Here is a 17,415-nt window from a genome sequence, read left to right on the forward strand (position 1 = left end):
GTAAGCTACCACCAGGTTCCAGCAGTTTTCTTCATAGCACATGTCTCAATACAAAACTGAACATTTGTCCAATTATTTATTTATATACTGTGTTACATAAACTGGTAAGCCTTGTTTTTGGGGGGTGGTAGGGGTAAATGTTGATCAATACCTATTACCAGGTATGTAAATTGACAAATTTAGGATATAAAGCAAAATGACACAAACTCCACATAACACAGGCAAGGACTGTCAGAACAAACACATTATAGTGAGAGGAATTTAGAACACATTTCATAAAGCATTCTGCAGTTGCTGCAGGGTGTAAACCTTAGTTGCACTTGAGACTGAGGGAGGGAGGCACAAATGCAGAGAGGTGCAAAGGTCTACAGCAAATCCGAAATAGAAGCAGGAACACAGAAAACACTGGCAGGGCAACCTGAGGCCAACTATGACTGACAGAGGGCCACATAAAGGAATATGGAATCCTCCTAAACGTCTGCCAGAGTATTGTGATGGCACTATGTACTGACTTCTCAGTGTTCAGATGTACTGCTGGTGAGCTCAAGTGATCACCACCCCTGCTCTCCCAACAATGTCTTTCTTCAGTGACTGGGACTTTTAGAGTCACTACAGCATTCCCACACGTCTTACCTCTCCATTCTGACCGCCAGGGTGGAGCTCTGCTGCTGCCAGGCTGGCGATAGCATTCATGGCTGGCTGCACGTCTCCGGTGGAGGCTCCCAGAATGCCAGACACCAATACACACGTAGACCTATCCAGAGCCATCTCTTGGGCATGTTCTTGTAAGTGGCTTAACAAAGCTGAGGAAATGGATTCTAAGAGCTCTCGTCGGCGAATCTCTGTGTCTTTCTTACTGTTGGAATACATTGAGTGAGGTGTGAAGGAGAAGATAAATGGCAAAGGCAATGTGGTGAAATTTATCAGCCTAAGACAACGCTAAGGGTTTTAAGTCAAGTGTCACAGTCCACCCTGATTGTCATTCTGTTGTGTATATAGAGTATAAGCAATTTGAGGGCAGAACTGAGCTCTTTTTTTCTGACAAAGAACAAACACTCAAAAAGTGAAGCATCCTTATGTAACACAAAGAAACAACAAAAAACTTAAACCAAATAATAAAATACCTTCACATACAATGTGGACTTTACTCTTCAAAAGCACATAATTACATGACACTTTGAAAAAATAAAGCAAAATCAAAACAAACCACACACCAGAGTGCTCGTTGTGTTGCAGGCACTTGGTTTTCTTGTTTGTTTGCTTTGGCATGGTGTTTCTGGGCTCCATTTTTATTTAGTGTAACTGGGGTCACTTTCTGCACTGAGAGAGGGGCAGATACACTGAAGGTCTACGCTATCACAGCACTTTTTGAGCTTGCGTTGTGCCTGTGTTAATGCATCCCTGGCAAGCGGTTTCTCTGCTCACCCACACCCACCTCACTTTTTTTTTAATGCCACTACGGGTATCACTGAAGCTCTGTGCCTGCAGTACAACTCCACCATTCCCAGCAGCCACACTCTCTCTTTTTTTTCTGATATACAGAGAAAAAGTGAGAGGAAAGAACACATGCACTACTGCTTCATCACTCACGAAGCTGGCCCCCTGCATGTGGGGCATGAGAAGCCTGAACCCAGGTCTTTGAGAAGGGTAGCCTACATGCTGTGCCAGGTGCACCACTGCCCAGCCCTCCTGCCCTGCCTTTATTTCCTTTCCAAAATAAAACAAAATATTCCAGCTTTAAGAGTCTGCTAAAACTACAGGCTTAAAAATGAGATGTCTAAGGGTTTTTTGTTGTTGTTGTTACTTTGTTGTTTTGTTTTTATTGCGAATAAGGTTGTTGCTAGGGCTCAGTGCCTGCATGATGAATCCACCATGCCTGGTGGCCATTTTTCCCTATGTATTATTATCTTTATTTGACAGGACAGAAAGAAACTGGGGGGGGGGGGGGAGATACACCAACAGTACTTGTATTCCCCCCATAGGTGAGGATGGGGGACATGAACCCAAGTCCTTGCACACTGTAATGTGTGCATTCAACCACGTGCGCCACCACCCAGCCCCCTATCTTTTAAGTTTTAAATGGAGAGGGAATATGACAACAGTATATCCATTTGTGAGTAATTTCTGCAAGTGTGTACAATTACTCAAAGTTAACAAACACTAGAGCAGAGGAGCGAATGGGGTCAGGTCACTGCACCTGTTCTCACCTGTGTGCATTTCCATCTCCTTTCTGCAGAACCTCAATGATTTCACGGACTGTATGTGCAGGATCTCTGGGGCTCAGTAAATACAAAAGTACCTTCCTGCCATACTTGTCATTTACTATGTTGGGCAAGGAAGCAATAATTTCCTATAAATTCACAGAAACAAAAATCATCATTCTATGACATATATGAAAGGTTGAAATAAGCACATGTGGGCTATAAATGGTAAATATATACACTTAAGTACTTTTTTTTTTTTTTTTTGCCACCAGGGTTATTACTGGGGCTTGGTGTTGGCACTAGGAATTCACCTCTTCTGGCAGCCCCTTACTCCCTTTTTTCCCTTCTATTTTATTTGACAGGACACAAAGAAATTGAGGGGGAGGAGGAAGGCACATAGGGAGAAAGAAAACGAGACACCTGCAGACCTGCTTCACCACTCATGAAGTTTCTCCCTGCAGATGGGGAGCGAGGGCTCAAACCTTGATCCCTGTGTACCATAATGTGTGTATTCAACTGGGTCCGCCACCACCCAGTCCCTGCAAAGTACTTCACAGAGTGTATAGAGCTGGTTCTGAAACTCTAGCTTTACAGTCGGATTATATACTTGGAACACAAAATCTACTCGCTACTGTAACTGGCTGGCATTACTGAGCAATCCATTACGGACCAACCCCAAGGACATAACATAGACTGAAAGGAGCTATCTGCATTTTCTGTGACCATTTACTCTTTTGGCCACTACAGATACAGTTAATTTGCAGCTGCAATCAACTATCAGCATGGAGGATGAACATTTTTGTTAGTTTCCCTACTGAGATGTGTGTGAAAGGGGATAAAGAAATTCTGTCAAAAAGAACAAGTGTGTAGAGACTTTTAAAGTTAGGTTGCTTATTCATGGAAATGAAGACTGTGCTAAATATTACATTGAAAGCAAAAAAAGGGGGGGGGGTGAAGCAAATGCAGAAAGACTCCCTAGAGCAGTGATAATTACACTCATGACATTTCCAGTGCAAGAATAGTAGCCTCCTTTTCTAGCTGTTTGAATTTAAGCAACAAAAGCAATACCATTCTCATACCAACTAAGATTCTGTGCAAATCTGCTCGTGTTTTCAAACACAGAAAAGTCATTGTTAAAAACAAAACAAAAACTCCCTTATTTCTGATAGGGAAAACACAACAGACAAACAGCCTGTCTTTTCCCCTTCTAGCAGTGAACCTAATAGATATTCAAGACCGAGTGTGTTTGACCATTAAAGATTCTGCAGCACTGGCTGTGGTCACAGAAAGAGTTCAGTCTGACCTGAAGGTTACAGATGAGGGATCCACAAAGGGGAGAGGTGACAAGCGGGAGGATGGAGGATCACCACAGTACTCAGGTTACTCCTGCCTTCCTGACTTCAACTCTTATCTCTTTCAAAAAAAAAACACAAAGATCTTTTGAAGGCAAAAATGTCTCCATGAAATTGGGCTATCCTCTTAAGTACCCTTTCCTTTCAATAACATTAATAATTTCAGAACAGAAATCAAGTGAGAAATTAAGCTTTTAGTCATCTTCCATGAGACCACAACACAGTGAAACCTATGACCACAAAGCTGATGATGCAACTCCAGATGAACACAGGCTAATTCTTTTTTTCTTAATTAAAAAAAAAAATTTTATTTATTCCCTTTTGTTGCCCTTGTTATTTTGTTGTAGTTATTGATGTCATCGTTGTTGGATAGGACACAGAGAAATGGAGAGAGGAAGACAGAGAGGGGGAGAGAAAGACAGCTGCATACCTGCTTCACCGCCTGTGAAGCGACTCCCCTGCAGGTGGGAAGCCAGGGGCTCAAACCGGGATCTTTATGCCGGTCCTTGCGCTTTGCGCCACATGCCCTTAACCTGCTGTGCTACCGCCCAACTGTCCCAGCCCATTTCTTTTTAAAACCCTAAGCTTCTCAGAGGTGCTATTGTTGACATCATCTGAGGACCTAGTAAACTTTTCTGTAGTTCTGGTGGAAACAAAAAGAACTTTAGTAGCAGAAACTTAGCACAAACTTTAAACAAAGTGCTAGAACTTGGGTAAACAGTTTAGTGTCTTATCCTGTGTGAGGTCAGGAACACAAAAGAATACCACAAATAGCACCAAGAGAATTCTGATATGGCATCTCTTGCCTTTGCATTTCCCTCTAACTCTAAAAATAGAAAGTGAAAACTGAGCTAGGAAAGTAGCCTCTCATGAGCACAAAGACCTTCACTTCATTCATTCCCTGGAACTACATAAAAACAAAATGAATGACATAAACACAGAAGGATGGTTTGGGGGCCTGCACTGCCATGTGTTCAGCTCTGGCTTAAGTGCTATAAGCACTGCAAGAAATTTCAGTGCTATTTTTGTCTCTACTTGAGTGAAAAGTGAACTGGAGAGGTAGAAATGGTACATGAGTGAAGACTCATTACCAGAGGCTAGGGAAAAAAAAAAAAGAATGGTTTGATCACTAGGTAGTATGACTGCAGCCTTCTTGAGTGTTGTTGTTTTTTTTTTTTAAGTATATCTTTTTAAAAAAATTTATTTAATTTGATAGGGCAAAAACAAACTGAGAGGTAATGGGAAGGGGAAGCAAGAAAGCACATATGAATGCCCCCCCCACACACCCTTATAGCTGGGGAATGGGGATTTGAACCCAAGTTCTTACGTGTGTCAACACGTGCACTTAACACTGTGCCACTGCCCAGGCCCTGGTGGTTTTTAAAATATGACAACTTTACTCATGATTTTACCTTTTTGACAGAACTCTAAACAGAAAGGAAAGTTTAGCTAGTGTGGTGTTTTATAAGGTGACTTGCTATACAACAATGTGAATAATTTAATACTTTTATCAAGCTCTAGCACCATAAAGACACATCTTCAGAGGCTAGTGGCCACAACTCTGCTTGGCGCACCTGCGCTTTCTTTTCCCCACAGTGCCACTCCCTCACTCCATCTTCCATTCATCTTCCTGGTGTCTGAATTGTGAATGCTGGTTTCTGAGTCTGTAATCACACCATGACTAATGGCTGAATGAATGGATGGAAAGACAAAAATTACAGGGGTTGGGAGGACAGAGAAACAGGTCTGGCTGGGAGATCAGAGAGTAGTTTATAGAGTCTGGTCTTAAGAGGGAGTGTGTTTATAAGGCTATAAGTTCAACCTGACACTTTAGGAAAGTCCGTTGCTCTGCAAAAGGTGCTTAACAATATGAAACTTCTTGGTTGGATGAGAAAATAAATGCCTTAGAGAAACAAGAAGACATGCAAGAATGCTCATAGAATCACTTGAAATTAAAAAAATAATAATGTTTTAAGTTGCTAACATTGTAAACAATCTAAATGTCTATCAATGAAAAAGTGGGAAAATTGTGAAATACTCATGGTAGAATATTTGGCACCAAGAATAGGCAATTCATAATTCATGAGCCCAATCTAATCTGATGTCTAGTTTTGTATCTTTTTGTTTGTTTGAATTATCAAGGCACTGCGGCTCCAAAGTGACTTTAGATAGTGAGACACAAAGGGGTCGGGTTGGGGGGGCAGGGGGAGAGAGAGAATTTGAGCAAGCACACAACATCGAGGTTTCTTCCAGTGCAGTGGAGGCTGAGCTTGAACCTGAGCCTGCACACAACAAAGCAGAACACTATCCAGCTATTTCACTAGCCAGGCTTTTGTATTATAAAGGGTTGTAATAAAAATAAGCAAAAGAGAGCAATCTTTAATCACTGCTACGTGACTCAATATAAAAGCACTGCTGATCTCAAGATGAATTGTAAAAACCATACCAAAAGGGGAAAAAAAAAAGTCAAGTTTCAGAAGACAAAAAGCTATGTAAAGAGAACTTGTGGGGGACAAGTGTGGCACACCTAGTTAAGCACTCACATTACAATGTGCATGGGCCTACGTTCAAGCCCCTGGTCCATACCTGCAGGGGGAAACTCCACGAGTGGGGAAGCAGGGCCGTAGGTGTCTCTGTCTCTATTCAACTCTCTTCTCTCAATTTTTCTCTCTATCCCCCCAAAAAAGACAAACAAAAAGCACAGAGAACTTGTAAACATGCAAGAGAATATTCTATACACCTACAGAGTGAAGAACTAAGAAAATAAGAAAATGCACCTGAGGACTAAGGGGCAAGGGTGGATGGGCTATGCGACCAGGAAACAATAGACAATGAGCCTGAAGTTCACCTGCACTTGTCAAGTTCTACTTCTTTATGTCAGGTGGTGGGAAGTTGGGTGCTCCCTATATAATTCTTTTATGCCTTTCTGTGTATTTAAAAAGATTAACACTTTTAAAAGTATGCACCAATATTTACTCAATCTCAAACAGCAACTGGCCAGGGCACTTAGTTCCTTTTCAGAAGTACAATTCTATCCAAAGTAGCTGCAGCACACTAACAATTCCAGGTCCAAGTAGATCAAATTTTATAGATGGATTTCCTTTGGAAAGTAAAGCAGGTAGGAAATAGTGTGTATTCTTTTTTAAAAGGTGAGGAGGACTCAGCTGACTAGAATGGGAATTTTCAACTTGCCATTTTAGGAAGTCTAGTTACAAAGAAGAGAATGCATAGGAGCACTAAGCTTTCTTGACTATTTTTTAAAAGTGGTGGGTACCGCAACAAATTTGATGGTAGATGGATAGGAAAAAAAGCAAACATAATCGAGATAACAGAATTTCATTACCAGCCACATAGTTTAATGATACCCAGGGCCTGCTGAGCATTTGTCATGTGGAGGCCAGCAACAGCCAGTCAGGCCATTCTTAGGAATGGTTGCCCTAAGTCTGAGGCCATTAGGAATGCTGGTTCAACAGTTATGGGAACCCAGTTGATTAAGAACAAGGAATTAAAAACTGCTTCAACAGTGACTTAAAGGGAGATAAATCTTTGGGGAAAATCAATCTATCAGAAGTTGTGGCAAGTCCTGAAGAAAGTCTGGTTTCTCTTGACACTGCTTTGGAAGAATTATGCAAATTGTAGATGCCATGAAAATATTAAACAAAGGCAAAACCTTCAATAGACCAGCCTGTTTCCATTTTCACAAGACAATTTTATTCATTAGCCCATCTATGGTCCCACATCTCTGTCACCAGAATGAAAACAATCATTATTGATTGTAGTGAAAAGGGTAATAAAGACACAAGGACCATGTCAAAATATCAGTGTGTTGACATGAAAGTCTTGCCAACTTGTTTCTTCCCACAATCCTATCCCAAAGAAAATCATCACAATCTCAGCCCAGTCAAAGAGAAAACTGGAAAATGATAACAAGAGCATAAGAAATTCACACACCCTAGAACCTTACTGCTGATATGCCTAAACAACTCTGCTTCCTGTCTGCCAGCTGATACATTTTCCTACCCTCAGTTCAAATGGTCCAGATAGGCTAGAAAAAGAGCCACAGCACCACCACATGACTACATGCACATTCTTTCTGATCATCCTTATGCATATGGAGTGGAAGCAGACTTTGTCACTTTCTCCCAGAGCTCCACAAGTATCAAACAAAGATTTCTGATGTGTTCTGGGAGGGGTAGTTTATGGAGTAGCTACATTCAGACCTTCACTCTCCCCCATACAACTATTAAACACAATAAGAGATCGAATCGGACACATAATCTACAGCTGAAAAAAATCCACAGCCTCAGGTGGGTGCCAGCTCAAACAGCTGGGGAAACAGGAATGGGTTGGAAGATATGGTCAGTCAAAATGAGAGCTCTGGGCTGACGGCACTCGGCACCAGCCCGTGCCATCTTAGACAGTAACATACTTATCAGACTCCCCAGAAGAAAAGAAACTGGAGCTTAAAACTTCTCAATCTTTGACTCAGGGTTCTTCTTCTTATTATTATTATTTTGGTGAGTGTTCGCTTTTGTTTTTTCCCAGTCTGAGTTTAACACAAAGACAAAAGTCAGCCCACAAGAGATCCCCAAAACACCGCCCCCCCACTCACCACTGAAGATTCAAATAAGTGGACAGCAAAGAACACAACAGCACCACCAGCTGGCCGACAATAATCAATACCATACATGCGAAAGCAAAGAGGCAGAAAGTTAAACAGCATGGCACATCACACAAAGAGAAGTAAATCAGACAAAATCCAAGAAATTCCAGATGCATAGAGTCTATCAGAGATAGACTATAGAAATCTTATGAGAACTCTACAAGAATATAAGAAAGAGTTGAAAGGGCATTTTACTTTGGAATTTGATAAGAAGCCACAAAGTGTGAAAGAAGAATTCAAAGCAGAGTTCACTAAGCAGTTAAACAGCATGAACTGCAAGGACTGAAAGACACCTTTAGCGCAGTTCAATCTCAGAAAGCTTAGGAAACAGACTCACACATGCAGAAAGGAGAATTTCCAATCTAATTTCCAATTAGCCCACTCTTTCAATTCAAAGATGAGGGAGAGGAAAGGTTTAGAAAGAATTAAGCTACTCTCTGTGAAATTGCAGACTCCCTAAAAAGTTTGAATATATGAGTTATAGGGGTACCTGAGGAAGTAGGATGGGTCAAAGGTCCAGAGGTAATTTTCAGAGAAATTTTAGATGAAAATTTCCCTCACCTAGGCAATCCTCAGAACATACCTATTTTGGAGGCAGATCGATCACCCAGGTTCACAAATCCCAAATGACCAAAACCAAGGCACATTATTATAAAATCATCAAAACTCAACGACAAGGAGAAAATTTTGCAGGCTGCTAGGGAAACTAAAGAAGTTACATACAAAGGGAGAAATATCAGACTTTCATCAGATTTCTCTTCACAAACCCTAGAGGCAAGGAGAGAGTGGAATGACATATTCAAGGCACTAAAGGAGAGAGAATTTCAGCCACAAATTTTGTATCCTGCAAAATTATCCTTCAAGTACTAGGAAGAAATAAAGGATTCCCAAGTATCCAAAAACTAAAGGAATTTGCCACAATCAACCCCACCTTACAAGAAATACTAAATGGAGTCTTACAGGAAAGGAGGAAACAAAGGAACACACTCAGCGAGGTGAACAGCAGTATACTAGAAATAAAAAACACAATAAAATAGGAAATGAGCAAATAGGGGAGGGAATTAAAAGACAAAGAAGTCAAGTGTTTGTTAATCAAGGTCAACTTAAAAAAGACTTGTCTAGATACACAATGCTAGTTATTACACACAGGGTAACCACAAAACAAAACAGGGAACAGAGATTAGCAGAAAACACAAGAAAAATCAGTAAGAAATTCACTACAGAAACTCATCCACAAAATAGGATAGATAGAAACAAATGGGCAAAGACTCAACAATTTAAAATAAACTCAAAACAAAAATCAGAATGGACATAAGTAAAACACATATTATCAATAATCACCTTAAATGTGAATGGCCTATTCACCTTTAATTCACCTGTCAAAATTCACCTGTCAAAAGACTCAGAGTAGCTAAATGGATTAAAGAACAGGATCCATCCATTATGTTTTCAGCAAACACACATCCAAAGAAAAAACAGAAACTTAATATAAGAGGTTAGAGCAAAATGTTCCAAGCTAATAACTCATGAAAAAAGGCAGGGACAGCTATCCTATTCTCTGAAAGGAGACTTTCAGGCAAAGAAAGTAATCAAAGATAGAGAAGGACATTACATAATGGTTAAAGGTGCAATCCAACAAGAAGATATATAACCATCATTAATATATATATGCCCCCAACTTAGGAACACCCAAATATATAAATATATAAAATAAATATATAAAACAAATACTTACTGAATTCAAGGGAGACATTGATAGCAACAAAATAACAGTAGGAGATACCAATACAACACTCACAGCAAGAGACACGACCCAAAAAAAAAATATATATAGAGAAATAGGGAACTTAAATGAAACCATAAATGAAATGGAACTGTTATATACAGAACTTTCTATCCCAAAAGTAGTGGGTACACATTCTTCTCAAGTACACATGAAACATTTACAAGGATTGACCGTATCTGGGCCACAAAGACAGTCTAAACAGATATGTAAATATTAAAATTATAAAATGCATCCTCTCAGACCATGAAGGCATGAAACTAGAAATCAACCAAAAAAGGAAAAGAAATTTCACCAAAGCTTGGAGACTAAACAATATGCTGCTGAACAATAAATGAGTCATTGAAGAGATCAAAAAAGAAATTAAGAATTATCTCGATACCAGAGTAAATGAAGAAACCAGTTACCAGACCCTATGGATGCAGCAAACGCAGTGCTGAGAGGGAAGTTCATAGCAATACAGGCTAACATTAATAAACAGGAGGAATCACTAGTAAACCATCTAACAATCCACCTCAAGCAACTAGAAGTGGAGCAACAAAAAGAACCAACAGTCAACAAGAGATAGGAAATAGTCAAAATCAGAGCAGAAATCAACGAAATAGAAAACAAGAAAGCCATTAATAAGATTAATAAACCAAGAGCTGGTTCTTTGAAAGGGTAAATAAAATAGATAAGCCACTAGCTACACTCATGAAGATAAAAAGAGAGAATGCTATGGTAAAATCACTCGGAAATGAAAGGAGATATTTTAACAGATGAGGTAGAGATTCCAAAGATTATGCAAGAATATTATGGACATCTGTATGGAACCAAATTTGACAACTCAGAAGACATGGACATATTCTTAGAGTCATAATCACTACCAACCTTGACACAAGAGGAAGTAGATAAACTTACCAGGTTAATCACTAGTAAAGAAATTAAAATAGTAATCAAAAGGCTCCCCAAGAACAAAAGCCTGGGTCCTGATGGCTGTATTAATGAATTTTACAAAACATTCAAAGAAGAACTAACACCCATCCTCTTCAAACTCTTCCAGAAAATAGAAGAGGGAACACTCCCAAATACATTCTATGAGGCTAACATCACTCTGATCCCCAAAGCAAGAAAGGACCCCACCAAAAAAGAAAACTATAGACATATATCCCTGATGAATATCGATGCAAAGATCCTCAACAAAATCTTGGCTAATCGAACAACAACATATTAAGAGAATAATCCACCAAGATCAAGTGGGATTCATCCCTGGGAACAGGGATGGCTCAATATACGTAAGTCAATAAACATAATCCACTATATCGTAAAAGGAAAGATAAAAATCACGATTCTGGGCGGAGGGTAGATAGCATAATGGTTTTGCAAACAGACTCTCATGCCTGAGGCTCCAAAGACCCAGGTTCAATCCCCCGTACCAAGCTGAACAGTGCTCTGGTTTAAAAAAAAAAAAAAATCACATGATTCTATCAATCGATGAAGAAAAACCATTCGATAAGGTACAACACCCATTTATGATAAAGGCCCTCAAGAAACTGGGAGCAGAAGGAAAATTCCTTAACATAATAAAGGCTATATATGATAAACCCACAGCTAACATCATAGTCAATGGGGAAAGACTGAAAGCTTTCCCCCTAAAATCAGAAACTAGACAAGGGTGTCCTCTCTCACCATTTTTATTCAACATAGTCCTAGAAGTCCCTGCCATAGCAATCAGACAAGAAAGAGATATCAAAGGAATACAAATTGGAAACGATGAAGTTAAACTCTCATTATTCACAGATGTATATTGGTATACCTAGAAGACCCCAGAAATTCTGCCAAGAAACTACTGGAAATGATCAATAAATTCAGTAAAGTAGCAGGCTACAAAATCAATACCCATGAATCCATGGCATTTCTTTATGCAAAAGATAGGTCGGAAGTGAAACTGAAGGAAGCAATACCATTCACAATTGAACCCAAGAAGACCAAGTATCTAGGAATAAATCTAATAAAAGATGTAAGGGACCTTTTCAAGGAAAACTATAAGACACTGTTAAAAGAAATAGAGGATGACACAAAGAAATGGAACATCCTGTTCATGAATTGGGAGAATAAATATCATTAAAATGGCAATTTTGCCAAAAGCAATCTATAGATTCAATGCAATCTCTATTAAAATCCCAATGATATATTTCAAGGAAATTGAACAGATTATTCAAAAATTTGTGTGGAACTCTAAAAAACTATGAATAGCAAAAACACTCCTAAGGGGCAGGTGGATGGAGATAGCTAATTTTAGCCACAATTATTTTTTTTTTAAGAATGGGAGCTACTTCCTTCCCTAATCCAACTTTCTAGCACTTTTCTCCACTCTGACATCATTCTCTAAGACAATAGTCTCATCCAACCTCAGACTAGCTACTAACTCAAGCAAAACTACTATAGTTGTATGTCCCCAGGAATATGCCTAAAATGGTTTCCCTAGCTTTCTTCTACCTTAAAATTCCTAATCTCATTTGCTCTGATCCTATTTTCTGGTTCCTGTTCATTAAACATCTTGTCTCAACTTAGGTCATGCCACCTTACAAGACACCAGGCTGCAGATGCTACCATGACTCGATCCCGACTTTTCTGGGTAGATGACCTCACCAATGTGTCCTGGACCCTTGCATCTCCAGTGCTCTGATCCACTAAGGAAAGATAGAAATAGGCTAGGGTATGGATCAACCTCTCAACACCCATGCTCAGCGGAGAAGCAGCTACAGAAGCCAGAACTCCTACCTTCTACTCCCCATAAACAACCTTGATCCATACTCCCAGTGGGGGGAAAGAGATAGGATGAAGATAAGAGGACTCCACACTCCAGCTCCATCAGCACCCAGAGAGAGGAGAAGGAAAAGGAGAGGGACATATGGAGGTAGTTATGATGTCATGAGTGGGTTAGAGAGAAAGAAAGTGGTTTAGAGGATTGAATCAGGAAAAGAAGGGGCAACTTTGTATAAATGTGGACAGATAGTTGTAGAGAAGATGGTTGGCCCATGTCTAAAACTTTAGAGGAAGTGTGGATTGCAGTGGGAAGAGTGAAAATTCAGAACTTTGGTGGCAGGAATGGTGTGGACATGTAATTCTGTAATATAAAAAATTAAAATAAGGAAAACAAGTTTTCTGATGAATGACTATACAGGTGTGGTGGTGGTGGTGGTGGTGGTGGTGGTGGTGGTGGTGGTGGTGGTGGTGTGTGTGTGTATTACCACTAGGGTTAACACTGGTGCCAGCACTACAAATCCACTGATCCTGGTGGCCACTTCTTCCTTCCTTCCTTCCTTCCTTCCTTCCTTCCTTCCTTCCTTCCTTCCTTCCTTCCTTCCTTCCTTCCTTCCTTCCCTTTCTTTGTGCCTGCACTAGAATCCACTGGTCTTAGAGGCCACTGTTTCCATTTTGTTGCCATTGTTGTTGTAAGATATATTTTTAAAAAAACTATAGCAACAGAAGAGTTTGGACATATCAAATTAGACAATCTCAAGACATTATATATGATAAGAAGGATAAGACTGGTCTAGGAGATGGCGCAGTGGATAAAGCACTGGATTCTCAAGCATGAGGTCCTGAGTTCCATCCCAAGCAACACATGTACCAGAGCAGTGTCTGTTTCTTTCTTCTCCTATCTTTCTCATAAATAAATCAACAAATATTCAGAAAAAAAATGTAAGAAAGATAAAAAGTACTGGAGGAGCCAGGCAGTTAAATGCACATGTTCCCATACTCATGGATCTAGGTTCAACCCCCTAATCCCCACCTGCAGGAAGGAAGCTCCATGTTAAGTGCAGGTTTCTCTCTGACAGTCACTCATACTCACTCATATTCTCTCTCACTCCTTCCTTCTTTGCCTCCTCCTCACTCAATTTGTCTCTATTAAATAAGGGAGCTAGTATTTTAAGGATTTATGGATTCTTACTCTTTTTTTTGTTGTTGTTATTTTTACTCTTATACTACAAAAGCTTTCATAAGAATTTTCAGAAACATAACATTGAGTGCAGTTTATCAGGTTATGTTGTTATTGTTTTGTCTTCAATCCAAGACAGACAGTGATAAGGTGAGCAGCTATGCAGAGACAGTTTCCCCAATAGGAAGAAAGGCCATGGATCTACTCTGCCTGGATATTATTCTTCCTGAATAATGGAAGAATTACTGTGTAAACTATTTTAATCAAATTTAAATGGTGCATTACTAAATTTTCATTTAATGTTATATGCTCTAAAAGGCCATACCAGCTTATTTTAAGTAGTCTTAAATATTTAAAACAATGCTGATTTATAATCTTGTTACAAAACTATGGTTTATGTAGAAATAGAACCCATAAAACAGGTATGTCTTCATCAAGGCACTGGCAGAAATTCTGGGCTGACAATCTGACTTCCCTGGGCAGACAACCTCACCAATGTGTCCTGGAACACCACCTCTCCAGAGCCCTGCCACAGAAAAGAAAGATAGAAACAGCCTGAGAGTATGGGTCGACCTGGCAACGCCCATGTCCAGAGGAGAAGCAATTGCAGAATCAGACCTTCCACCTTCTGCACCCCATAATGATCCTGGGTCCATGCTCCCAGAGGGATAGAGAATAGGGAACCTTCCAAAGGAGGGGATGGAATACGGAACTCTGGCAGTGAGTGGGACTTGTATGGAATTGTACCCTTCTTAGCCTACAACCTTGTCAATCATGATTAAAGCAATAAAAATTAACAATAAATAAATTCTGGGCAGAAAGCACAAGTCAAAATGTTAAATTCAAGTATGAAATCAAACGGCATGTTTGACACATTAATCCAATTTATACTCATGACCATCGGAACTACTTACCGATATGATTATCTGCTTCACAAGTTTGGTATCATCAATACAATCAAATGCTGCCAGTAAAACCAAATGAGAGTATTGACCCTGTAAAAATGGTAAGTCAGTAAAAGTTTAACACCTGCTACAAATAAATGCCTTATTAATAAATAGATACTTGAAAATAAAACAAAAGTCCTTAAATGATAGTCAAAAGGTTAAAAAATAAAACATCAAACTAGACCATTCTATTTGTGTGATTACATGAAAATGTCTTTATTCTCAGTATCTTTAAAAACATTCTATTAACATTCCATTTCATTAAAATTTACTTCAAGACATTTTAATGAAAATCATGCAAAAATATTTACTTGTATTCTGAGAGACGGTATAGTAGATAAAGCATAGGATTTTCAAGCATGAGGTCCTGAGTTCAATCCCCGGCAGCACATGTACCAGAGTGATGCCTGGTTCTTTCTCTCTCCTATCTTTTTTATTAATAAGTAAATAAAATCTTTTTAAAAACATTTAATCAATAACAAATTATGATTCTCTTCCCAGAAACAACTCTTTATAGAGAATCTCATATTTCATTTGTTACTACTGTATATATTCTAGAAATAACATGGAATACCATCTAGGATTTTGAGAATTCAGATTTTTTTTTAGAATTTTTTTTTTAGGATCCTCTAATCATATACAGAATGCTATTGCTGCATTTCCAAAATAGTCCAAAGAACTACAGAATATAATCAGAATTTTCTTCGCCCACACTATACATTTAATCTATGAAAAGGGAGATAAATTTCACTCAGCTTTATTGCTAAGAAAAATTGTGTGATTTAGTTTACTTATCTAGATATTAAAATGTATACAAATGCACTGTAACTAATCCATAACTTCTATGATTAGTAACATGACTGAACACTCACAGAAACTAGTAAAATTATCAGGCCTTTAGAAATAGCTACTAAAGTGGAGGGTAGATAGCATAATGGTTATGCATAGGGACTCTCTAACCTGAGGCTCCAAAGTCCCCAGGTTCAATCCCCTACACCACCATAAGCCAGAGCCGAAAAGTGCTCAGGTAAAAAAAAAAAAAAAAAGTGTCAGAAATAGCTACTAAAAATGGAGAATTGTCATAATGCATGTCAATTTAAAAAGGGAACATCAGTTTAAATTTAATAATATATGGATAGCGATAATACTATAAAGTAAAACAATAAAACTTGAAGATCTCCTGAATCAATTTTTCTGAAATACATAAATTCATTTTACTATTAAAAAAACCAAAGAATAATGTAGTTTTACTATACTTACATTAGCTACCTTCTCAACATAAGTCTTCATTGTCTTCACAATCACTTTCCTATCCTTAAAAAAAAGGAAAGTTGTTCCCTATGAGTTTTTATTGATAATTAAGTTTTCAGTCAAATATTCATAATTTATTTTTATTGATATGACACACTTTTCATTAGGGAAAATAGCTGATATGAAGTAAGAATTGAAAGCCTGCAATGGAATATATAAAAGTCCTATCGCTAATACGTGTGCACATGTATCCATAAGTTAAGGAAAAATATATTCCATAATGTAAAAGTACACAATAGTTTGCAGTGACTCATTAAGTGCAACAAGCAAGTGGAGAGACCTAAAAAAAAGAGAGATCGACACACTTCAATGATGGCTCTTTTGGCCATTACCAGGCCACCCCATTATCCAGGGCCCTTGTCAGGGAATCCCAGGATTCCCACACGAACATGTTGGGCCTAGATCTCTAACAGATCCCTCTCTCCACTATCACTGGTCATTGCGATCAAGAAAATATAGTGGACCCTCTTATGGGCCTCTTCAGGACCTTGCCCTCAATGTTAACATTGGTGGGATCTTCTCCATTCTTCAAAGGGAAGTTAGACCAAAATACTCTATCACTTGAGAAGACGGGTGCTGCAGTGAATGCAGCCAAGAAGGTTCCTAGCTATAACCACAAAAATGCAAGCTCAGACCTACAGGGATGCAGGACAGTCTCTCCTGTGCTGAATATGAGTCCCAGATCAAATAGATGTGGTTTACAGTTAACAATATTTATATACTTTTCCATATTTGGGAGCTACTCTCTTCTCTGATCCGGCTTTCTAGTCCCATTCCCAACTCTGACACCATCTCCCCAGACAGTACCTTTAGCCCACCTGCACGTTAAGCTGTCAGTTTCAGGTAAAAATAAGTAAAGTCATGGGCCTCTTGGAATATATCTAAAATAGACCTACTACCCTTTTCCTAAATCTCATCTGTTATAGTCTTTAACTTTAGATTCCTGATTATTAAACAATTTCTTCTGCTTTATATCTTACTGCTTATTCAGCCACCAATTGCAGATGACACTAACCTGACTTCACTGAACAGATGACCTCAGGTCATCTGGTTCCAGGTAGCCTGGAACCCCACCTCTCCAGACCCCTGCCCCACTAGGGAAAGACAAACAGGTTGGGAGTATGGATCGACCTGCCAATGCCCATGTCCAGTGGAGAAGCAATTACAGAAACCAGACCTTCTACCTTCTACACTCCATCATGATCCTGGGTCCATGCTCCCAGAGGGAAA

The 17,415-nt window shown here is 39.1% G+C and overlaps 1 protein-coding gene across 5 annotated transcripts in view; it reads right to left on the bottom strand.

The window, feature by feature from the left end:
* The window catches only part of PUM3 (pumilio RNA binding family member 3), a 55,112-nt gene that overhangs the window by 11,965 nt on the left and 25,732 nt on the right, over window positions 1-17,415 (bottom strand). For all 5 annotated transcript variants that reach the window (XM_007534392.3, XM_060199774.1, XM_060199777.1 and 2 more), the window contains exons 12-15: window positions 16,135-16,188; window positions 14,842-14,922; window positions 2,208-2,350; window positions 634-856 (exon numbers count right to left, since the gene is read on the bottom strand). In XM_007534392.3, coding sequence (XP_007534454.1) covers window positions 634-856; window positions 2,208-2,350; window positions 14,842-14,922; window positions 16,135-16,188 — 501 coding nt within the window. The remainder of the gene's footprint in view (window positions 1-633; window positions 857-2,207; window positions 2,351-14,841; window positions 14,923-16,134; window positions 16,189-17,415) is intronic.

The sequence above is a fragment of the Erinaceus europaeus genome, chromosome 10 (genome assembly GCF_950295315.1).
Source record: "Erinaceus europaeus chromosome 10, mEriEur2.1, whole genome shotgun sequence".
NCBI classification, from domain to species: domain Eukaryota; kingdom Metazoa; phylum Chordata; class Mammalia; order Eulipotyphla; family Erinaceidae; genus Erinaceus; species Erinaceus europaeus.